The sequence below is a fragment of the Schistocerca gregaria genome, chromosome 3 (assembly GCF_023897955.1).
Source record: "Schistocerca gregaria isolate iqSchGreg1 chromosome 3, iqSchGreg1.2, whole genome shotgun sequence".
Classification (NCBI taxonomy): domain Eukaryota; kingdom Metazoa; phylum Arthropoda; class Insecta; order Orthoptera; family Acrididae; genus Schistocerca; species Schistocerca gregaria.
In genome coordinates this window covers 264,087,847-264,112,996 of record NC_064922.1, presented here as the reverse complement: position 1 = coordinate 264,112,996, position 25,150 = coordinate 264,087,847, and the positions used below count along the sequence as shown (strand labels likewise).

The following is a 25,150-nucleotide window of genomic DNA, read 5'->3' as shown; positions in this document are numbered from 1 at the left end:
TAGAAATTTTCATGTCAGATTAAAAGATACATAGGTGACATCCTCTTCTCAGAAACAACCCAGAAAATAAGATAGAACAACTACACACAGAGATAAACATGCTACATAGAACAGAAAGTTCACTTTAGAGAAATAATAAGCAGGGCAAATAGGCATCATAGATATACCAATCATAAAGAAAAATAACCAACACGCATTCAAAATTTATGGGAAAACGACCAAAACAGATATAGTAAGACACCTATCATCTAACTACTCACAGTCCCAAAAAACAAGCAGCTCTCTGATACATGCTCCACAGACTAAACACGGTACCACTTGACAAATACTACTAAAATAAGGAGCTGGACATAATTCAGATAGCAAAACATAATGGATACCAAAAATCTATAGTTACAAAATTGAATAACAAAAGCCAGAAAAAGCATAAAAATGATAAACAAAACATCACATAAATCCACAATCCCACAACACAAACCATCACCACACAGAACAACAACAACAACAACAACAACACTACACAAGGCACAACATCAAAACTCAACAGACAAGCTGGTACTCATTCACACACAAAAACAAACTGACACACAGAGTTGTGAACATTCTCAAGAAACAAGGAATAAAAATAGCATACAAAAACAATATCTCAATATGGAAATGTCTGAGGAAGGAAGATGACACTGACATATATTTTTTAAAAATCTGTTATTTGCCGACTCCAGTATAACAGTTGTGATGCTCTATATTTAGGGCACATCAGTGAACATCTGAAATAAGTTATAAAGAACATAAAAGGGCATGGAAACATGGCACCAGCCATTCAACATTTGCAGAACACCTCTGACAAGAAAAATATCATCCTAACACAATAAAAGGAGACATGAATTTTATATTCAGTAAACAACCTAACAAACATTAGCAATGAAACAGGATCCAAACTGATAAAACATGTAGATAAAGAACAACCTTGCTAGCCTTCCTAGATCACCTACCATTGTACCATAGTGAGGCATTCATTTACACACACAGAATTTGAGAGAGAGAGAGAGAGAGAGAGAGAGACAGAGAGAGTGAGAGCAGGGGGGGGGGGGGGGGGGGGAGTAATAACAAATACTCCCACTACTACCAATGCTAACAAAAAATGTATGCATCCTGTAATATTACAACAAAGTACACAAAATGGCAGTGAACCTAGATAACATATAGTGTGAGAGAAAGTGATGTGTGCAAAATTCTAACACATATGAGGAAAAGAATGTTACGAATGATGTAAGAAACAGAAAAACCAAGAGTAAAGAATATAATTTTTGCCATTTAAGTAAAAACATGAGAACTGTTCAAGATCCTAGCAAGTAAAATAGTTCCCTGCACTGAATTCCTTTAAAATCTAGAACTATTCTGTAATCTTAGTGGTTAGACAACCAGATATGACTAAAATGGAGAACAACTTAAGATAATCACAGAAGGAAAGGTGATATCTAGATTAAATAAACTGAATAGAGCATTATATTTGTGGAAAATATAGTAAGATGTGACTAGCTGATCAGCTGTTAAACATTGTGTGTAGATTTTCTATTTTGTATAGAATATGTTATACATTTAATGAGATGTGATATAGATGGGAGGGTTTGTATAAATTTTGAAAGTGATGGGTATTGTAGCTAAAAGTATGATTTACAAGAATTGATAAATCATGACTGACACAAAACACACATCACACCTTTCATACAACCTTCACAAACAAGTGTGCCTGATTTATCATCATTTGCCGTTTCAATAGGTTTGGAGGGGTTCCTGTCTTTGGGGCTATATTCTTCCTCTTCTTCAATCCTAGTATACATTGCTACATTGCTATTTTTTCCTTTCTTACTTCTCATTTGAGGACCTGTCTATCTTTTCCCTCTTTCTATATTCACAAACTCCTACCACTGAAGTCCTTCCTCATTTCCATGGTTACAAAACACCTAAATCTTATCTTTAGATAAGAAGGCTGAAGAATCAGACTACACCGACACTCATCCACATATACACAAATATACACTTCTACACAAACATTAAATCACATAAAAGGAAGCCTGTCATGATGTGAGAACCACAAGGTGTGGTAGGGAAAATGCGCGTACATATGGAAATATGTGCACATATATAGGAAGCTATGACTGTTCTACATTGAATATACATAAGAAGAGGTGCATATACATAACGAGCAAAGAATGAAAACGAAAGTAGGAGTAGAATTAGTCATGTTGGTCACTAAGAAACATCAGCGTAATGACTACTCTGATGAATTTATGGATAGTGGGACATAGATAGTATAAGTAAATGCAATATCTATTGAAAATATAGAAGTTGATAAGTAGAAGAGAACTCTAGAGAGCAAATATATTAAAGAATGAATGCAAAGTTTAAGATAGATTTATATCTGTACCAGAAGATACTTATTTATGGTATACATAGAAATGTATACTATGGTAATGAACCATGAGGCCTACTCAGAAAGGATAAGAGGGGCGTACCTGGCACTCAGTAAGTATAAAGGGCAGGCGCACCTACGTGGAGATAGGACGACCTGTGGCCTAAAAAATAGGAATGTTTTGTAAGGGGGTACCTACCAGTTTGGAAGGAGGAAGTGCTCTCATAAGGTCAACCCACAAGCAAGGAATAGGTGCTGATCCTAGGAGAAGGGGACAGTATCATAACAAAAGTCACAAATATTATAGGGATTATTCTGGGAAGTGTGAATTCTATGAATGACTAGCATTATTAGGTTTCATGGAAACAAATAACTGTCAAATGAACACTGATTTCGTCCAGAGTTCCTCCAAGCTACAAATAATAAAAGTTGTACATACTTTTAAAAGTTAAAACAAAAGATAAGAATAGAAAATAGATTACTCATGTGTCATAAACACCTGTAGTTTATGATTGAAAAAAAGACAAAAAGGAAATAAAGAAAAGAAAAAGAGTTCTCACAATTACTAACTATTAGTAAAGCTAACTAAAACTGTGAGTAGCTGCTCATGTCTCAATAACAAAGTAAAATAAGAAAAGAGTAGAGAAACAAGTAAGTGAAAGATTGTTCAAGAGAGGACAAAGAATTGTTATTGAAAGAAACTATATGTATGTAAACATATGTAATAAATGTACACTGTTAAGATATGAGATGTTGTTATGAGTTATATTATTTCCATAATGATTATGTATAAAATATCACGTGTTCGATCTGAGGAAGGGGGGGGGGGGGGGGAGGGGGTTTATCTAGTGATTCGAGAATTTCTCAGTAATTCTAGAACCACTCAGCCTTCTACCGTCTTTAACATACAATATTCTGAATATGAGTGTTGGATGGTAGAATCCTACCTACTGTGCATCACATGTTTGTGTGTGCAGGTTTAAAATCAATTGCAGGAAGAAAGTAGATGAGGCGGTTGGAAGGCACTGACAAGTAACTGTCGGGCAATCTATAGATGTTTTAGTGAGTGTGTAAGGAAGAACCACGGAGTTTACATGCAGCTCTGTGCTTATTGTGTCATTGACTATTGTTATTAAAACAAGAATAGCTGAAAAAGTACTCTTAGAGGCTCTTGACTCAGTCTTGTTAGAGGCAATACTCATTTTATGATTCATGTTTAGAAAGGTCAAAGTATCCAAGCCAACTTTCTTTTAACTGTAACTTAATTTGTTTCTATTGTCTGACTGTATGGGAGACTTATAGAAAGTTACCTATTTATGTGGAAAGTGAGGATTTTATGGTGTATGGAGATCAAATACACTGTTAATTGACAAAAAGTAAATTTTGTATGTCTACTTATTTCATAAGTAGAAAGATGCTTAGAATTTCCTGTACCTAGCATTACTCAATGGAGAAGAAGTTAAGAGTGTTTCCAGCAGCCGGCTAGCCATTAGAGAAGAGTGATTGCTAATTCCAAGTAAGCCATCTCGTAAAGAAGTGGAGGGTGGTTTGGGGAAATTAATAGATATAACCCTGATTCACACTAACACTTTAAGTCATCAGAATGTTTAAGCTTTGTCATAGCCCTGCAGAGACCACAGGCACTAGCAAATACTGACACCTAAAACAACCATCACAGAATTTTCCACAGCATTGTTGTAGTAATTTCAGTGGGATTTATCTCGCCATGTTTAGAAGTCATAGCTGAGGGTGCTTGTGTGTTAACTCTATCACACATCTCTGTTGTCAGCACACACTCATTAACTTCATAACTGGAATTGTATAGTCTAAAGACCACAAAGGGGTAAGCAGTCTGTGTATGGTCTATGCTTTGACCTGGAGGGGCTCTTGTATACTGGTGACTTCTGCAACATGGGAGGCCATACACCACAGGATGCACCCTAAGATTGGCATGCAGCATGGGCAAAATGGCCCTTCAATGTAATTCAGACCATCATTTCATGATAGAAGTTTGTGTGGTACAGTACATGGAGTTTTATCACCATGACCATGTTACAGTCTCCTATTGAACTACATTAGGGTAACTAAAAACCTATCTATTTTTACTTTATACCACACAAATGAGTAATCCTCCATCAATAATATTCACTCATAAGTAATGAGATCTTATGTGAAAAGTCTGACACTGCAATTAGCATTGCCTGCTAACTTACTAATATAATTTGATGAACAGTAGTGTTCTTATCCCATTTCCCTTCAACCCAGCCACAACTACTTTTGTGGCTTTAGATGACCATACATTTAGCAAGAATGCTGGATTCTGCATCTCATGTAAATGTAACCACAAAACAGGCAAGGTTTTTGCACGAGTTGCTGAATGTTAACAGTCACCTGCTTCATCTTATTAATTTTGTCTATGATATGCACACAAAGTAATGGTCAGGTCTGGCACACACATTAGAAATCTTAGCAGAAGTGCTGAATTTATGATTGGTAGTTTTACTGTATTATCTCTTCTTGTCCTGTCCTTCCTGCTACAGTGCTAATGCGAAAGGCTGGTTTGGTGCAGCTGCTTACCTACTATATCCTGTGTTCTCTTCAGCTCTGTAAAAGTAATGTAACCTACATCTACTTCAATCTAGTTAGTACACTCAAGCCTTGCTCTTTCTTTACAATTTTTGTCCCCTCTCCTTCCCTATATTAGAAAATTTACAATCCCTCACACTTCACTGTAGTCATGTTGCGATGTAAATTCTCTTCCCCTCAATTTCTTTCTTTCTTTTAAAATCACATCTCAAAAGCTTTTATTCTCCTCTTGTCTTGCCTGTTTGCTGTTAATGTTTGACAATAGTGTTTTGGATGAAGCTGAAAAATATTCATGTATTTCCTCCTGAAAATGGGTTTCTGAGTAGGTCTATGCAAGACAATTAGGTGTCTTTCTTCAAGTGTCTGCCAACACAGATTTTTCATAATTTTTATGCCATTTTTGTGTAAGTTAGATAAGACTGATCAAAGCATGGTCCTCTTGTGCATGTGACCAGTATTCTTAACACTCTGATATCCTGGTATGAACACTACACACTTCAGAAGTTATCCATCCTTTCAATAAATCCCAGCTTGACATTTGCTTCAACTGCAATTGAACCTACAAAATCAATCTGTTCCATTTTGCTATGCATTGTTAGTGATTTCATCTGCGGTTCAAATGGCTCTGAGCACTGCTGAGGTCATCAGTCCCCTATAACTTAGAACTACTTAAACCTAACTAACCTAAGGACATCACACTCATCCATGCCCGAGGCAGGATTCGAACCTGTGACCATAGTGGTCATGCAGCTCCAGACTGTAGTGCCTAGAACTGCTCAGCCACTCCAGCCAGCATTTCAGCTGTGCCTCACAAATTATACAGGCAAATGGTACTGTTAAGTTAGGCTTAGCAGAGTGCTCAATTTGATATGTGCCTATATTTATAGGTAGTCTCCAATTGTTACTCCTGGTTAATGCTACATCAGTAACAAATTAGATGTGTCTATGAAGGTTTTTTTTTAAGTTTCAACACAGTAAAACCTTTATGGGTTTCTCGCGACATAACATTGCAGTGTGAGTGTAATGTTTCAGAAAGGTTACTTTCTCTCTCTTCTGGCAAAGTGGTGGTGTCACTGTCCATCTCCTTACATAGGAAACTGGAACAACATTTCAAACCTTGCACATTAAACTTGTTCTGTCACTGCTTAACAAAAACATACTTCCTGCATGATGGACACTACAAGGGCTATTCAGAAAGTAAGATCCAGTTGGATTCAAAATGGAAATCACAGTGAAAATTTGATGAAGCTTTCACAAAGGTGTTGGGCAGTACCTCTAGTATGTCTCACAATTATGTAGTAGTAGTAGTAGTAGTAGTAGTAGTAGTAGTAGTAGTAGTAGTACTAATGTAGCTCTTTTCAGTTCCGAACAAACAGTGAGCATATAAAGATGCTTAGAAAATAGTGTCTCCCACCAAGTATGAGGGCCTGTTGAGAGACTTCATCTGCTTTCATGCAGTCACATAACATAATTGTCAATTGAAGATGCACCTGCAGCATTTTACATGGTAAGTGTTTGATCACCCACAACACAGCCCATGACTGGTCCCCCTGAGATTCATCTCTGCTCACATTAACCGTTGGCTATGAAGACAAAATTTTGGCACAGACAATGTGTTGCAGATCAGCACAGAGAATTGGCGGAAAACGTAAGTGGCTGTTTTCTATAACATGGGTATTGGAAAACTGGTACAAGGCAACAACAGATGTTTAAGTTGGAGCATTGACTATGTAGAGAAGTAGCTGAAAGGTGTAGACAACAGTTGCAAATAAAACATTTATGATTTACACAGTAGTTTACATTAATGACTAATCATGTATTAGTTTTCAAATAGCCCTCATACTACGAAAAAGTTGATGGGTTTCCAGCAGCTCCATCTCTATCATGTGTCATGGATTGTGGTGAACTTTTACACCAAAAAATTTGAAGAGATTGCACTAAGCATAACCAACATGTTCATGGTGTGACAATATGGGAGGGACACACTAACTGAATTCATCACCAGAATATTAGATTTACCATGGAGGTGGAGGAGATCAGCTGCCTCTCATTTCTGAAAGTCTGCATTGTAATGAAACTGATCATTATCTCTTGTACTTGGTGATATATGCAAATAATTGGAGTATGCAATACATACAAACACTCAGAGTACCCAATACACTTGGACAACTGAACTACCCAATACCCAAAAATACTTCAGAGATCATATAAATTTTGGTTTTCTTTGTTGTGACTGAACAAAATATAGAAAACTGTTTCACTTAGTTACAAATATATTAAAATGTACTATAACAAGATATATCAAAATGTGAAAAATTGTGTTCATTTTAAGTTTGAAAGAAACTTTCAAAATGAATTAAATCTTGTATTATTACTATTAACAAATATTACACTACACTTAAAAGAACTTCTGTAATGCAAATGTCATGCAACATTGCTGAATTACTTTTTATGCAAACAATCAATATGTAATAATGATATCTTTGAAATTAGAGTGAGTCATGAACATCACTGGTTACTTTGTATATCCGCTATTTATTTTTTGGTGGATGTTAAAAAGAGTTAGTCTGATTTGTGAGGGAAGTTGGAAGTAGTTGTAAAGATGTTACTATTCTGGTATGTCACTGAACATTAAATGCCTTTTTCTGTGATAGAAAAACCACCTATAACAAGGTTATTTCCACTAAACATTTTGAAGCTGAACCCTATCATCCTCACGCAAGTAGGAAATTTATATCACCATATACTTAGCAGCAACAACGACAATAAACTTCAAAACTTCAATGGAATAAGTTGGGCAATGAAAATTACCAAATTCTTATTGTTCATGAAAATTATTTTATAAGTAATTCATCATCCTCTCATACTTGTTGTAATTAGTAGAACAATTTCATAAACAGATGCAAAGTACCAGTTTTCCTAGTTTAGCAATAAAATTGATCTTAAAATACAAACATAGAAAGAAACCTGATGACACCCTGGAACATGACGTATACCCCCATATACCTGTATCTTCCAGCAAATAGCTGACACCATCCAGGGCAGCAATACCTGTCTGTCGATATGTACATGCAATTGTAAGCCTTTAGCACTAAAATAGATCTGCACTAGTCAAGCACAGGTTGCTCAGTTAATAGTTTCTGGAACAGCATTATTACGGAAGCAGCTGTGATACAAATGACAACAAATCTCCTTAGTTGAGATAAGGGTTTTGCCATGAGTGGTGCTTGGCAACCAGCCTTTGAAGAACTAAGATGGAAGAGACAGTGTCGACATCACATAGGGGAGCGATGGACAGTGGATGCAAGTTGCCATCTGCATAAGCAGTTAGGCAGGCCACTGTTATACGCTGTGGAATGGCCACTGCAACATTCAAATGCCTGCTGCTGATACTTATTTAAGAAGATGAGCTGTGACACACTGGCCCTTCAGCAGAAGATGGAAATAGAGAGTAGCCTTTCTGAAACATCACATTCACACACTGATATTATGTGGCCAGAAACCTGGGATGATTTTATTACAACAAATTAGACATCAAATGAAAAGTAATGCATATGTCACAGTTACCTCAAATATAATATAAATTACTTCTGCATCATTAAGTGATACCCTCTGATGAGGCTCTGCCTGTCAATATGAAAGACATTTGAAAACAAACATTAACTGAGCTGAACAAGGGGTCAAGGAAATAGTCTGATGCCTGATTTTGATTCAGAATAAGTTCCAGTTTTAGGCAAAATATAGAGCTGAGTGATACATGGCAGTACCTCTGTGGACAACTTCTACCACCTGAGACCTGATTTCAATAATCAGTGATTAGCTGGTCTGTGTGGAGTGATAAAGCAGCGTTCATTGGAGGTTCAGCTAATTACTGAAAGCAAATTTTACCAAAGCATAGTATCCATTGTGAGCCTCCCTATGTACTTTCAATTTATTCTCTGCAAATAAAATGGTAAACTTCCTGTATCCTACTATAAGGTGAAAAAAGTATATTTTCTTGCATTTCATTTCAGTCTGTTATGCTTTCAAAACATAATGTGAAAAACAAGCTTAAAACTTTCATTCTACAAACTGTTATGACAGAGATTTGGATGAATTGTGGAAAAGTGAGTAATATGTGACCAGACTGTCAAAGCTGATTTTACACATTCATTTCTTTTTAGAGTTTTCCTTTTTTCTTTTTCTTTACCTTTTAACTTTCTTTATATTTCCTTTAATTATGTTGGCACTACACAAGATGCACAGAAATCAACATGTAACTACATGCTATACAAAAAGAAGAGAAATTTACTCCAGAATGCACAATCTAATTCATTAAAATTATAATACACTACACTAAAAACATATTTCAGAAATCATTTGCCATATGAGTCTCTCTAGACCTGCATATAGCAACTAATATTATTATAAGCATCATTTAAAATGTTAAAAATATCATACCTAGAAGTGGGATAAGCAACAATGAGAAGGTTCCCACAAGAAGATCCACAGCAGGCTGCAGGAGTGAAGTGTCTGCATCATCAAGAAAGCTTGCTCCACATGCTAAGTGACCTCCTTCACCCAGTCCAACAATTGCTGCCCCTAGCAGCAATGCATCATGTGTAGCAGCTCCCAGCAGCACTGTATCAATAGACCAACATTCATGGAAATAATCAATCCAGCAATTGACTTGTGTTAGCTTTGATACAAGGGTTATCTTTGAATTTACTCTCAGTTGTCGAGTTATTTGTTTTTTCTTATGAATGTGTATTGTGTAGATCAAAATAAAAAGTAATTTTGTACACTTTGTTTTATGAGAAGTATAAGCCTTACCTACAGTTCAATAGCTCATACCTAAATATTGATTTGAAAATGTATCTTAATTTTACAACCAAAGTACCATTCCGGAATCAATATAAGTACACAGTTGCTAAACCATCATTCATTCACATCAAGATTGAGTTTAAGAAAGTCAGATCACTAGGTCAATTAGTGAAGAACTGGGGTAGAAGGTAGCCAAATCTTTATCAAAGCGGCCCATTATATCATTGCAAGAAGTAATTTCTGATATCACATTGGACTTAAATGATGATGGTTGGAAAAGAAACATAATGATCTGAATGTAGCTATAAAGTCTTATTAGCTGTGTAATGACATTGAATTCTATACATAGAGAACACTAATTTTTAACACATCATTACAATTCTGTACTGTCATTAAAAAGACATGGATTTTTGTTCCTTTAATTGTCTTCATCAAATTTCAGTATCCAAAAAGTATTTTCTGTCTTTGGATTGAGACAGTGTGGCAATATAATTCAGCACAGATTGTCATAAAAAGGGTCTTTCTACTTTATAAAATATGAAATAATGATGTTAAATAAAATGAAAATAATTGTACAACACAACACACTACAAGTCAAACACAAGCAGGAGAAAAGGGCAAATACCACTCCATCAAAAATAAATAAAAATTAAAGAAACTTCAGAAATAGAGTAAAGCAAAATTTTTCTGGATTATTGTTAACTAAGGAGATATTTGAAAACAGTAAATTGGATGGTCCTCAAGTTCAGTAAACAGTAATGGCAAAAGTGATGATACTTTGAAGTCACTGTTCATTAAATTTTATGATTTCAGCCAATCAACATCCATATGTTAAAAATAAAACCAATTAAGTGAAAAGAAATTTGAAGCATACATTTGTTACTGGTGTATGTCATTGAGCAGGGCCACAAGAGGCTGGTGATTTTGTGCCACTGTGGTTAATCAGTATTATACTGGTTAGGAGATAAAATTACCAACCACATCAGTGGGAAAACATGCCATTTTGTTGAAATTTTGTGTCTTTCTGCCCCAGTTTTGGTGGTCTAAGCAAATCATCCAATGTAAATGTACACTGATGGGGGCCACCAATGGTGTGTTATAGGGTTATTATTGTTCACTATCAATACAGAGTGATTTTTTATGTGTATGTGAAATAATGTAATGTACAGATAATGCTAAAAGGAGTAGAAGGTTACATAGTCTCTACGATTTTTATGTAAACCCAAATGTACAGAGCTATTAGTTTTTTCTGAGGCTCATTAATGACAAACCAGAACAATACCACATTAATTCATGTGTAAAATGATCACATCACAAAGATTTCTTTGAGCTGTTTCATCCAAATGAAGCATGATGGTAGCAAAATTCATAAAAAACATCAGCAGTAAATCAAGTGAATATGTGTCGTAAATTTGGAAACACCATACTTCCTCACCAAGTTTGGCCAACAGGGCTACTTGGTGAGTGAATTTAGTGTACTTTTCCTGGTACATATTCACTGCATATTGTTAAAATGAACCAGAAAGTTCATGTGCAGCTGCCTGTTCCAAGCAGTCAGTTTTCAAAGGTTTTTCAAATAAACAAAATAAAATTGAAGTTAATCAACATTGTTAAACAGCTAAAATGGTTGTTCAATCCTAGTTGCACGTTGCCTACTAATGGCTTCCAGGGGTAACTAAAATTTGATTCTTTAGTTCCTCATATAATTATTGACTAAATTAAAAAATTTAAAATGCAGTCATAATCCACTCATTAGGAGGTATAATGGTATATTAAAGGTTTAACACAGCAAATCAAGTATCAAAGTTAGAAACTGTGTATATATCAATATGCAGTGTAGCTCATGGTATTCAAATTACTCAGACTATAATCATCGAATATTTGAGAAAGAGAGTACTTAGCAACTTCCAACAAACCTACACATAATTTCAAACCATTTCGAAACTTTTTTCCTCACTGACAGTTCCCTCCACACTCCTCCAATCCCCCCCCCCCCCCCCCCTGTCCCCCAGAAAACAGTGAAAGGAAAAAAGTTTATTATTTACATTTTCACTGTTCATTCAGTAAAACTTCAGCATTAGTGTGAGGTTCTAATTTATTGCTTCTCTACTACTAATTCTAGTTTAAACACTTTTTGTGGACAGTGTACTTATATACCACTGAATGTACCTGGAAAATCACATATTGTATGACACACAGTTCAGGAAACATGACAGCATTAAGATTAAGATGCATGTCATACTAGCTTTTCTTAAAACAGAGTGCAGATTACTCAGACTGTATTCATTCAGTGAGCAACATGAAATTAACAAAACAAACATAATTAGTGCATTGTGTCCTAAACCATAGAAATTTTAAATGCTTAATATAAAATTGTTTATTTAACTCATTAATCAGATGTTTGAAGCTGTTTGTAGATGGGAGTTGATTCTTTAAAAATTTGGGGGAGAAAGGGGGGTACTGGCATTGATAAAGTGTTGGCTAAACAAAAAGATGGAAGAGGAATCTGGTCTGTAATCTGTACTTTCTGTATGGATCAGCATACACTGCAAAGTCACCCTCATAAAACGTGTTAGGAGACAACCCAGTCAGGCTGAATGCCTTAGACACACTGTCCAGGAAGTGCAGCAAGGTGGAGGTTCCCTGCTGCTTTGGGGTGGGATTATGTGGGGCTGACGTACACTGCTGGTGGTTATGGAAGGTGCTGTAACGGCTGTGCAATACATGAATTCCATCCTCTGACTGGTGGTGCAACCATATTGACAGCATACTTGCAAGGAATTCATCTTCATGGACAACAATTTGCATCCCCATCATGCACATCTTGTAAATGACTTCCTTCAGGATAATGACATTCTCAACTAGAGTGGCTAGCATGGTTTCCAGACATGAACCCTATCAAACATGCCTGGGATAGATTGAAAAGGGCTGGCTGCTGTGGCTGAGCAGTTCTAGGTGGTTCAGTCTGGAACTGCGCTGCAGCAATCTGAACCACCACCTCTTAAGGTGTCACTGTATGGTGGTACAACATGCAGTGTGTGGTTTTTCATGAGCAATAAAAAGGGTGGAAATTATGTTTATTTTGGTATCTATTCCAATTTTCTGTACTGGTTCTGTAGCTCTTGGAACCAAGGTGATCAAAGCTTTTTTTGGTGTGTGTATAAAAAGGTTGCAACTCCAACAAATTGTAGTGAAATGCTGGTATAATTAGAGAGGACTGATGTTGATACAGGACTCTCAGTTGAACTTCAATGTAAATAAACAACCAGAAACATAGTGCAGTTAAATAAGTGAAAATATCCACACTCTCAATACTCTGTTTTAAGTATCTGCCATTTAAGAAGTATGCGCACCCAATTAATTACTGTGAAATACATAAAATAGCAAATATATATGTCAAATTGTATTATACATATGTGAGTCTAACTCTGTCCTGTCTGTAGCAAATCAGGTATGTGATAAACTATATTAATATCTATGATAGATTGTATTCGTTATGTTATATTTACTTGCATAACAATAGCATTATACCCGGAAAATTTTGAGGAAACTTTATACTTTCCTAAGTCTCAGAAATATTTTCACATACTGTCTCTGATTTTTCATTAGAACATCTAATCTATGAGCTTCCATCTTAATACCATTACTCTGTCAATAAAAACATTGTATAGTAACAGGAAACAAGTTTTCTGACAAAGAAATTAAGCAGCTGGAAGACAAAGTCTGACGTCATAGTAGCTTTTTGGACATATACAACATGGGAAGGTACATAATTGATTAGAGATGAGTTCTCTGTGAGAGATAGAATGCCTACCAGATTGGATTAGTGTTGTTCATGTTCAGTGTTGTTACCAGGCCTGTTGTGGTATATAAGGAGTGTTATGAGTGTCACATCTTGAGTGATCACTGTGAAGGTCATAGAGATGCCATGGACCTGTGTGATGCTGCATTACCAGCTCCTGAAATAGTTTTGAATGGGCCTCACAGTAGGTCTCCATTTGCTGGCTGCTTGAATTGTGCAATTAAGGGCATTTGGATGTGGCAGCAGCCCCACATTGGACTGCATAGGAACATGAGTATAGTCATCCTCATTCTTAAGGTTCTGGTTGACCACATCTGACCATAAGGGAGGATCACCATGTTGCACACTAAGCACACTGTAACACTTTCACATCTCCACCTACCATCCAAGAACAAGTAATGGGCTTCCTACAACATTATGTTCCATCTCACACCATAGGTTGGAAACTGGCAGCCTCTGAGTTAGGGGATTACTGTCCCCATATATTTGGTGTGGTGCCATAAGTGAGAAGCATGGACTGCTGGTGAAAGGCAATGCACTGTGTACAGTAATGAATCACAGTTCTGCAGTACCTTGGATCACCATCTTTAGCCCGTACGGCAGCAATCTAGGGTGAGGTTCTTTACTTTCTACACTTGTGATAGGCATAGTTGTGTTTATTTGCATCTGACTTTATGGTGTGTGGAGCCACTGGTTATGAATTTAAGTCATGGTTGGTACTGTGTCAGGGAACTCTGACAGCACAATGGTATGTAACAGACATCTCGTCATGAGAATGTTTGATCTCTCTTGAGACAGTAATGTGGTGTCATTTTTCAACAGGGCAACATGTGTCCTCACGTGATTTGTGTTTCTATGAACTGTCTTCAAGATGTAGAGGTACTTGTGTGGTCAGCAAGATCCGCAGAAGATTTGTGGGACGTCTCTGATATCATCTCCATACAAAGGCCGGCATTGAGGATATCAAGGACTAGTTAATACAGTTGTGAAACAGGTTGCCTCAGCGGTAAATACAAAGGTCTTGTGACACTCTTCTCAAATGAAAAGTAAATACATCCAGGCCAGGGATGATACAATACTGACAACTGGGCTCATACTGTCAAGATCTCTGTAAATTTGACTCCATTTTGTAAGTCTTATCATTGAGGTAACATCACAGACCCTCTCAACCTGTGAAGTTTCATTTTCTTTCCCCTCGCTTCTGGATGCTTCAGTTTTTTTGTCATGAGTGTATACAAAATCTTTATACCTGCATTTTCTATTGGCTTGTCCTATACATTATATGCATAAAATGTAGCAGGGCGGGAGCAATACACAAAAAACGTCAGAGAAGCCTAATTATTTGAAGCTATGTGGAGGGAACACCCACACGAATCTAGTTGTAACAGAAGCTGATACCAGGCTGAGATTCACTGGAAGAATTCTACAGAATTGTAACTGAACCACAAAGGAAGTGGTTTAAGAAAACACTCGTTGTAATATTACTATTGCGCGTTAGTTGTGTACATATGCCAGGCTGAGTTAGCACAGGAGTTAGAGAAGATCCAGAGAAGGGCAGCATGTGCCGTCACAGGTTTATTTAGTAACCGCGAGTGCATTATGGATTTACTCAAGCTGCAGTGACAACAATTAGAATTCTAAGACACCCAAACAAAAGTTGGGCAATATATTACTTCCTCCCACATACATCTCACAAGAGGACCACTACAAGATAATTAGATAATTAGAGCTCATATAAAGCGTTAGCGACAACCTTTCTTTCCTCAGATCATTCTCAAATGAAACAGAAAAGAGAGAAAATCATAGCGGTATGATAAGTACTCTCCACCACACACTGTAAGTGAGCTATCTGAGGATACAGCGCGTCCAGAAATTAAGTATCGGTTCTGTTGAAAGGATTGTTGTATTCTTATTATTTAAAGTGGCATATGTTTATCACATGTTACATTCAACATGAGCACCATTCACATCCCGACAAGATTCCAATCTGCCAGCTGTGGCACGAAAGAGCATTTGTGGTGTTATAGCTGCAGCAGCTTGTTCAATTCGGCTTGGAGCATCGCGAATCGGTTGGCACTGTGTCGGCGAAACATACACCACTTCGTAAACTCCCAGACGAAGAGGTCCACGTGTGTGATATCGGGAAAAAGCGCCGCCCAGATAATGGTCCCTGCGTGCCCAATTCACCTTCCAGGAAACACAGCATTCAGAAACGTACACACACCTGTAGCAGAATGCTGAGGTGTCCCGTTCCGTTGGAAATAAACATTATGCACAAGTTCATCCTGCACAAGCATCAGCCTCAATGATGCAGTTATCTTGGTTAACTCTTCCACAAAAGTGCGGAAGGTTGCCTCGTCGCTGCTAAAGATCTGATAGAGGATGCTGCGATTTACATATGCTTCGAGCAAATCCTGACACGTTCATACGCTCGGCCATAACAGCGTCGCGTAATTGGTGGAGTACCCGCAGATGGTATGGCGTTGTCTTCAGGGTGTGTCTCAACATTTTATGTACTGTCTAGCGACGAACGTCCACTTCCACCGGCAGTCACCACACACATCTTAGACTGCATTCAGTGGATGTTCTGATGTCTTTTAATCGGTCAGCAGAGCTAGATGGGTGGCCTTGTCCGGTTTCCTTCTTAAAGGTACCAATGCGCCTAAATTTCTTGACTAATTGGTGAAATGTTTTCTCTTTAGATCCCAGTACATGGGAAAGGCTATCAAATCTCGCCCAAATTTCACTATACGACAACCTCGGTAACTTCCACGTCACTACAGCTATCCTCTCCTGTACAGTTAACACTAAGCCTATTGAGGTACCTATAACAACATAACGCATGTTTAGTGGTGACATGAAGCCAGTCTATCGTTTTCAGCACCAACTAAAACTTTTACATCTACAACGCACCTCCAGTGCACTAGCATATACATCTTATCCTTACGATACCATTTTCTATAAAATCGATACTTAATTTCTGCACATCCTGAATACGTAGATATTATTTACGGGCTGATTAAAATTACCTGTTATTTCAGACTTCTCGCCTTGGAAAAGATCTCCTCGAAGCAGAGCTTTGGACGTCACTAGCCAACCATCCACTGTTGCCAATATGCCACAATGAAGGGTTTCTTAGATTGCAGAGTCGAGTAGTGCGATGTATAATACACAGTTGTCCGAGTACCGGCATCGTGTAACAATCACAAAATTGTTTTCTTGTTGCTGATTGAGGTGTGATTACCATGTCTGCTAGACAAGAAATTGAACTAATGGACTGTCGTATCATTTTGGGTGCGTTGTGCAGAATACTCAGAAAGTAATGCAAAAAATGGTTCAAATGGCTCTGAGCACTATGGGACTTCTGAGGTCATCAGTCCCCTAGAAGTTAGAACTACTTAACCCTAACTAACCTACGGACATCACACACATCCATGCCCGAAGCAGGATTCGAACCTGCGACCGTAGCGGTCGCACGGTTCCAGACTGAAGCGCCTAGAACTGCTCGGAAACTAATGCTGTATGGAAGACCTCTCCTACGACTTTCCAAAGTAGTCACGCGAAAAATAGCCGCAGTGAGTTGCACAGACAGACAAGACACTACGACCACTTCTTCAGCAGCGTGCTGATCCATCTTTGGAACGCAATAGGGCAGAGATTCTGTGTGGTATGGTTTCGACAAGCCCTTGATGAGGTTTCAGGACGTATGTGGCACACTTCGTCTATTCCGTAAACAATTGATCAGTGATTTGTGGCTGTGAAGCTGGCGTCCGATAGCAATCCAATTGTGTTCTGTTTGGTACAGATCAGACGAATTTGGTGGCCAAGACATCAAAATGAGTTCATTGTAATGCTCCTCAAACCATTGCACACAGTCCTGACCTTGTGACACGTACAGGTACCCTGATGGAAGATGCCATCACTGTCATGGATGACTTCAAGCATGAAGGTGGTCTGAAATAACATTCGCGTAGTCGACAGCTGAGACAGTGCCTTCGATTACCATCACATGTCCGCTGGAAGCCATGGTGAATGACCTCCATAGCATAATATCATCCTCATCGGTCTCCATCCCTGCTGCAGTGGTTGTTTCGGACAGTGATTCAACCTGGATGGTACTGTATCCAGACACGACCACCAACATGATGTAACAAGAAAGTGATTCATCCGACCAGTTGACACATTTTTATTGATAGATGGTAGAATCTTAATGATCTCGTATCCACAGCAGTTGTATTTGACTATGTCGTTTGGTCAAAATGGGAACATGTAGCGGTCGCTTGCTGCAGAACCCCATGTGCAGCAATGTGCACTGAATGGTGTGCTCTGAAACACTTGTTCCACTGTGTCATCAGATTTACCACACATCACCACCTAACGTATTTTACGGGACAGATATGTCTCCATCCTCCTCGTAGTATGATAAGACGTCGACGTCCAGATCTTGTCGCAGACTCGTAGTTTCACCCTCCTTGAATCTTTTTCCTTAGATGCTGTACAGTAACCCCCAAGAGCCGACCAGCTTCGCCATTTCCGAGACGCTAGTTCCTGGGCGCTGGGCTAGACGAATCTGCCCTTTGTCAGAGTAGCTCACGTTCGTGAATTTTCCCATTTGTAGACCTCATCGATTCTCCATTCGTCCCCTCTGAGCTTGTATAATCCATTAACGCGTCACGCGTGCATAACAAGTCTAGATCCATTCGTACAAGCCGCAATACATAGTTGCCGTCATCGCAGAACGCGCCCTATTCATACAGACTCCTTACCGGATTGCATGACCTATGTGCATCTGTTGCTACATACCTCCAGATATCTACCAAGGGCTAGTCGAAAGCAACCCATGGCGGAGTGCTGCTGTATTGTGGTGCCCAAGCGGACTGATACGCAGTTAAGCAGGTCAGCTTAATGTTTTGGCTCTGATGTGCATTCACGGTGTTACGGGTGTAGGTACAGACTTTATGACAATTAGTTGTTTTTTCTCAGCATCGAACAGTCTTCCTACAAATACATCGTGTAATTTACTACCTAATGTTTTCTGCATGGTCGTAACTGCACCATGAAACCTTACCTTCTGCCCCAGGAAAAATACTGAAGTGACAAAAGTTATGGGGTAGCGTTACGCACATATATAGATAGCGGTAGTATCACTTACACAGAGTATAAAGAGCCAGTGCATTGGTGGAGTTGCCATTTGTACTCAGGTGATTCATGTGCAAGGGCTTCCGACGTAATTATGGATGCATCCTGGGAATTAACACCGAACGCGGAATCGTAGTTGGAGCTAGACATATTTTTATTTATATATTTATTTATTTATTTAACCTGGCAAGATTAGGGCCATCAGGCCCTCTCTTACATCTAACCAGGCATTCTACTTATTTTACATTCATATGTTTTAGTAGGCATGTTAAACTACATCTAGTACGAAAAGTGAAATAAACAATTAGAAAGGTACACCTGGAAAAATACAGTATTGAAGAGAAAGATTTTAGATAGGAGTGCTGACAGCAGGGAGTATGAGGGAGACTCATGGTGAAGGGAGAAGAAGAATAGAGAGACATGACGAAACATAATTAAGGAAATATAAAGGAAAAGAAGATTGCGTGGCTAATAGAGATAGATGAAGAGGAAGGCATCTCAGGAGCAAGATAGGAGACGCTAGCTTTGCTATTTGACAGATGAGAGGATTGGCCTTGTACATTAATTTTGTGGAGAACTTTATGAGGATGATAGTAGGAAATGATTCAACCTCTTCTTAAAAGCAGCAGGAGATTGAATTTTCCTCAAGGTAAGGGGCAGTTTGTTCCAGAGGCGGACAGCGGCAACTGAGAAGGAGTTTTCAAAAGTTTTTGTTTTGTGAGTGGGCACAGTTATGATACCAAATAACAGTGACCTCGTGTTTCGATTATGATGGCATGACAGGTTTATAATATCTGAAGCAAGGTACTGGGGTGGTTGCGCGACGAGGAGTCGGTGAAGTAGACATAGAGTGTGGTAGTCACGCAATTTGTCCGGCCGCAGCCACCCTAGCTCGGAGTATGAAGCACTAACATGATCATATCGGCGAATGTTGCAGGTGTAACGCACACAGGCATTCATGGTTAGCTCTGGCCGTCTTTTGTTTTCACTACTCATGTCTTGTTGAATCACATCACAATAGTGGAGGTTCGGTAGAACGAGTGCTTGCACGAGCTGGCGTTTCAAGTCCTGTGGAAATATGTTCCGAAACTTTTTGAGAGCATAGAGACAAGGAGATGTCTTTCGGCACACTGCGACTGTATTCTCCGCCCAGTTGAGATGCTCATCCAAAGTTACACCCAAGTTCTTCACTGTTTTCTGATATGGTATTGGAGTACCATCGAGCAGAATAGAAGGTAGCCGTTCGCGTAAATCTGAACTTATTAATTTCTGATGGACTATTAAGATTACTTATTTCTTTTTTGCATTTAGTTTAAACCCCAGGTTTTTCGCCCATGTCACTACTGAAGACAGATCATCATTCATCAGAGCGATTGCAGTGTTTACATCTTTAGGTCTGACGCTTAGGTAGAGCTGGAGGTCGTCGGCATAGAAATGATATTTACAGGAGGACAGAACCGACGATATATCGTTGACATATAAAGAGAACAAAAGTGGTCCTAAGACTGATCCTTGTGGCAGTCCCGAAGAAACATGTTTCCAGGAAGATTTTTCATTTACGCAGACAACACATTGCTGTCTGTCTTTTAAGTAGCTTTCAAACCATCTCATTGCACTATCAGAGAAATTAAGCTGTTGCATTTTTCTGAGCAATATGTCAAAGTTAACAGTGTCAAAAGCTTTGCTGAAGTCCAGTAGCGTCAATATTGTTGCCTTTCGATTGTCGATGGCATATTTCAGGTCATCAGTTACTTTGTTTAGAGCAGTGTTTGTGCTGTGATGTTTATGGAAACTGGATTGAAATTTATCATATAGACTGAATTCATGCAAGTGTTCAGTGATTTGGTCATGAACAATATATTCAAGTGCTTTGGAAACAGCAGGCAGTATGCTAATTGGTCGGTAATCACTAGGCAGTTGCGGGTTTTCGATCTTAGGGATGGGTCGAATTATGCTTCTTTTCCATGCAGTGGGGTATATTCCGTTCACGAGGGAAAAATTTAATATGTCAGTTAAGACAAGTACTAAGATATCGGCAACATTCTTAATACGTTTGTAAATATATAAATATAATCGGCGATATTGTTTCCCAAGTTATATTGAGATATCGATACCAAAATGGTGATATCGAGTGTCGATATTTTCATTTTGTATTATATTTTTTCACAAGTTTCGGTAAATATTTGAAGTTGTTCTTTTGAAATTGTAGTCGAACGTAATTTTACTTGCACTGCGTGAAGGAGTCTTACCACTTTTTGAGCTTTCATCAAGTCCCATCTTTCTCCTTGATTGTGAGGAGCAAGTATATGTGGCACAAAAGAAGAAGTCCCATTGCACTGGGAGATGGCGGTGTGAATGGAATAACAACATTTCCGATGTGAAGAAATGGTACAGAAGTTGCGTTGAAAATCAATTTAAACGCTATTAGTGTGCTATGTCTCGACATCGGCATTCTTCAAAAACGGGTCTGAAAATGATGAACAAAAATTTAAATGACAAGATTAGTCATCGCTGAGGACGGAGACGTGTGAAGGAAAATGCTGACGTATTCGGCGCTCGGCGCTGCGAACAGGAACTGCAACGTTTAACTCCACTGCGCAGTTTTGACACAGCTGCAAGTCGCTTGCGTTGACAGAAATGAGAAAACAGGAAGGTCGACATGAAGTGTCCAGGACAAACCCGATATGTAGCTAAAAGGAATGACGGATCCATCGGACACTTTCTATTGTTCCACTTACATGCAGTTAACATTGTTAGCAAAGTGGTCGAGTACTATGTGAAGCACAATTCGTGAGAAACGTGTGCGGAACCATTGGTGTAAGATTTTAAGACTGGAAGTGTTCTGGTGAAACCATCATCAAAGAATGCAATGCAAAATCTATGGGAAAATGGCGCGAAACGAGCTCTGTATCTAGCAGAAATGCAAACTATCCGAAAACAGTTCGAACATCAGAGAAAACATTGCTAGAGAGAAGGAAAGCCTGTAGCATAGGCCGACGAAACTTCGTTTATCTGTGCATGTGGGAATTAACAGACAGTAGTATCGTAACATTATAAATAAGCACCTGATTCTTATCCTTAAAGTTTACTGATGTACAACGTGCATTGAGTTCTGTCACTGATTTCTGGTAGAATCTGAACACAAACAAGACATTGAAGACACACACACACGTTAAAAGTCGGCCACAGTTTTAAAAACACTCTGGAGGAACACACTTTAAACCCACTTGGAGCACACACAATGAAGAATAAAACTGTCAGGTGGGATGTGCCGAGGGAGAGGGCGAGAGGATGGAAAAGGAGGGGAGAGCAAGGGGCAGCAGGGGAGGGGGCAGAATGGAAAGAGGAGGGGCGTCAGAAGGTACACCAAGAGGCAGGAGCCTGGTGGAGCAAGAGATGGAAGACAAGGCAGGAGGGAGTGCAGAGACACTGAAGGGGAGCACAAGAGAGGGAGGGGGTGTAGGAGGGGAAAGCCGCTCAGGAGAAGGGAGGGGGAGGAGAGGGAGCCCTGAGGAGGAGGCAGGAGGAAGATGGGGTTAGAGTTGGTAGGAAGGGTAGATGTCAGGGCGAAGTTCATGATCTGGGAGGGGTAGATGGTGGAAGTTGCATTGGGAAAGGAGGCGGAGTGTGTGGAGATGGGGAGAGGGTGGAACACAATGGTAAAGGTGCGGCAACGGGCTGGGGGTGGAGAGGAAGGGAGACACCAGTGGGTGAGGGAGATCAATGTAGCGGACAATATATAGTGTGCGGATGTGTTCAAGGAAAAGGAGAAGTTGAGGGAAGGGGATGAGCTCGTAGAGGATGCGTGTGGGTGACGGAAGGCGGATGTGGCGAGGCGGAGCGCATGGCATTTGAGGACTTGGAGGGATATATAGAACCTGGGAGAAATCCAAGCTACACTGGCGTAACAGAGGATGGGGCAGATCAAGTATTTATAGGTGTAGATCGAGTATTTGTAGGTGTAAAGGATGGTAGAAGGATGATAGTTTCACTGTCCTTTTACCTTTTTCCGTTGATTATCACTACAGTAGCATGTGAGTATTCGACTAGCTCCGCTGTGTTCGAGATACTCGTTCACAGGCTCTGCGTAATAACAATCTGCCCTTTGTCAAAGTCACGTACCCGAATGGATTTCCCCATTTGCAGTCCAATCTTCGCTAGCGTGATCCCCCATCCGTGTCTGCATCGATTAGGTACTTTTGTTACCGCGTCACCTCAGCACAACGCCACCAGGAGGCATACGGCATCGAACGTCGCGGTAGACAATGGTCATAATGTTTTGGCTCATCAGTCTACGTATTGGTGTCTGAGTGTGCGTTTGTGTCGCTTATAGTCCATAACAAAAAGTGGAAAGTTGTAAGTGAGTTTATACACACGCTGTATTCTGCGAGTCAGTTTTAATTCTGGCGACCCTGTGTTTTGGGGTGGTTGTCTTTCTCGGCTGCCGCTGCCTGTAGTCGGGGCGTTCGCCAGAGCAGCGAACAGCTGTGGAGGACGCCACTCACCGTAGAGTCCTGCGGCGGTGAGCAGCCCCGAGACGCCGGCCAGGTAGGCGGCGGTGGGCGGCGCGAGGCGCGCGCAGCAGGGGGCCGCGACGAGCGCGCAGAGGCGGCCGAAGGCGGGCACGGCGGCTGCGAACGCCGCCTCCTGCGTCGAGTAGCCGGCCACCGCCTCCCGCGCCAGCAGCGGCGTCAGCGCGCACACCAGCGGGCCGCTCAGCCGGCAGCACGCCTGCTGCGCCGCCGCCGCGTACGTCAGCCGCCTGCAAGCACGGCCGACATCTGTACTCTGGGTTACACTCACTTGCATCACAGTCTTTAATACACACAGTCGCCACACTCTCTGGTGCAAACGTTGTTAACTGTTTGATATCTCGAGCGACACTATGCCGCGTTTACCATAAGAATAAACCTGACGTAAACAGACACAAACGCGGTGATTGGTCACCAGCCCTAGTTTTTGTTTCGCTCTTAGAAGTAGGTCCAACTTATACTATGTGACCAAAAGTATCCGGACACTTGTCTGAAAATGACTTACAAGTTCGTGGCGCCCTCCATCGGTAATGCCGGAATTCAATATGGTGTTGGTCCGCCCTTAAGCTGTCGGCACACGGACCGTGCATCCGAACTTTGAGCGTTGAGCGTGCCGAGTTTCTGAAGCCATAGCGTGGAATTGCAGGTTCGGGAGTCTTCCGGAGTGTGCAGGGCAATATCTGGTATATCAGATATTCTGAGCGCGCATCTGAGCGTTGACCAATGAGATGGCACAACGTCACACGCATGCCGTCTCCCTTCACTAATGACTTGTGAGGCGCCATATTGGCATTCATTTCAAGCCTATATGTATACAGGGTGTTACAAAAAGGTACGGCCATACTTTCAGGAAACATTCCTCATACACAAAGAAAGAAAATATGTTATGTAGACATGTGTCCGGAAAAGCTTACTTTCCACGTTAGAGCCTGGAGAATGGCGTATTGTATCACAGCCGTCCACAATACGAGCACGAAGAGTCTCTACATTTCGTACCGGGGTTGCGTAGACAAGAGCTTTCGAATGCCCTCATAAATGAAAGTCAAGAGGGTTGAGGTCAGGAGAGCGTGGAGGCCATGGAATTGGTCCGCCTCTAGCAATCCATCGGTCACCGAATCTGTTGTTGAGAAGCGTACGAACACTTCGACTGAAATGTAGAGGAGCTCCATCGTGCATGAACCACATGTTGTGTCGTACTTGTAAAGGCACATGTTCTAGCAGCACAGGTATAGTATCCCGTATGAAATCATGATAAACTGCTCCATTGAGCGTAGGTGGAAGAACATGGGGCCCAATCAAGACATCAACAACAATGCCTGCCCAAAAGTTCACAGAAAATCTGTGTTGATGACGTGATTGCACAATTGCGTGCGGATTCCTGTCAGCCCACATACAATTTTATCACGTTGGAATGAAGCCTCATCCGTAAAGAGAACATTTGCACTGAAATGATGATTGACACATAGTTGGATGAACCATTCGCAGAAGTGTACCTGTGGAGGCCAATCAGCTGTTGATAGTGGCTGCACACGCTATACTTGGTACGGAAACAACTGGTTCTCCCGTAGCACTCTCCATACAGTGACGTGGTCAACGTTACCTTGTACAGCTGCAACTTCTCTGACGCTGACATTAGGGTTATCGTCAACTGCACGAAGAATTGCCTCGTCCATTGAAGGTGTCCTCGTCGTTGTAGGTCTTCCCCAGTCGCGAATCATAGGCTGGAATGTTCCGTGCTCCCTAAGACGCCGACCAATTGCTTCGAACGTCTTCCTGTCGGGACACCTTCGGTCTGGACATCTGTCTCGATACAAACGTACCGCGCAACGGCTATTGCCCCGTGCTAATCCATACATCAATAGGCATCTGCCAACT

The 25,150-nt window shown here is 40.2% G+C and overlaps 1 protein-coding gene across 6 annotated transcripts in view; it reads right to left on the bottom strand.

Annotated features, from left to right (window-relative positions):
• The window catches only part of LOC126354141 (uncharacterized), a 331,010-nt gene that overhangs the window by 13,920 nt on the left and 291,940 nt on the right, over positions 1 to 25,150 (bottom strand). For all 6 annotated transcript variants that reach the window (XM_050003547.1, XM_050003548.1, XM_050003545.1 and 3 more), the window contains exons 8-9: positions 23,249 to 23,505; positions 9,440 to 9,619 (exon numbers count right to left, since the gene is read on the bottom strand). In XM_050003547.1, coding sequence (XP_049859504.1) covers positions 9,440 to 9,619; positions 23,249 to 23,505 — 437 coding nt within the window. The remainder of the gene's footprint in view (positions 1 to 9,439; positions 9,620 to 23,248; positions 23,506 to 25,150) is intronic.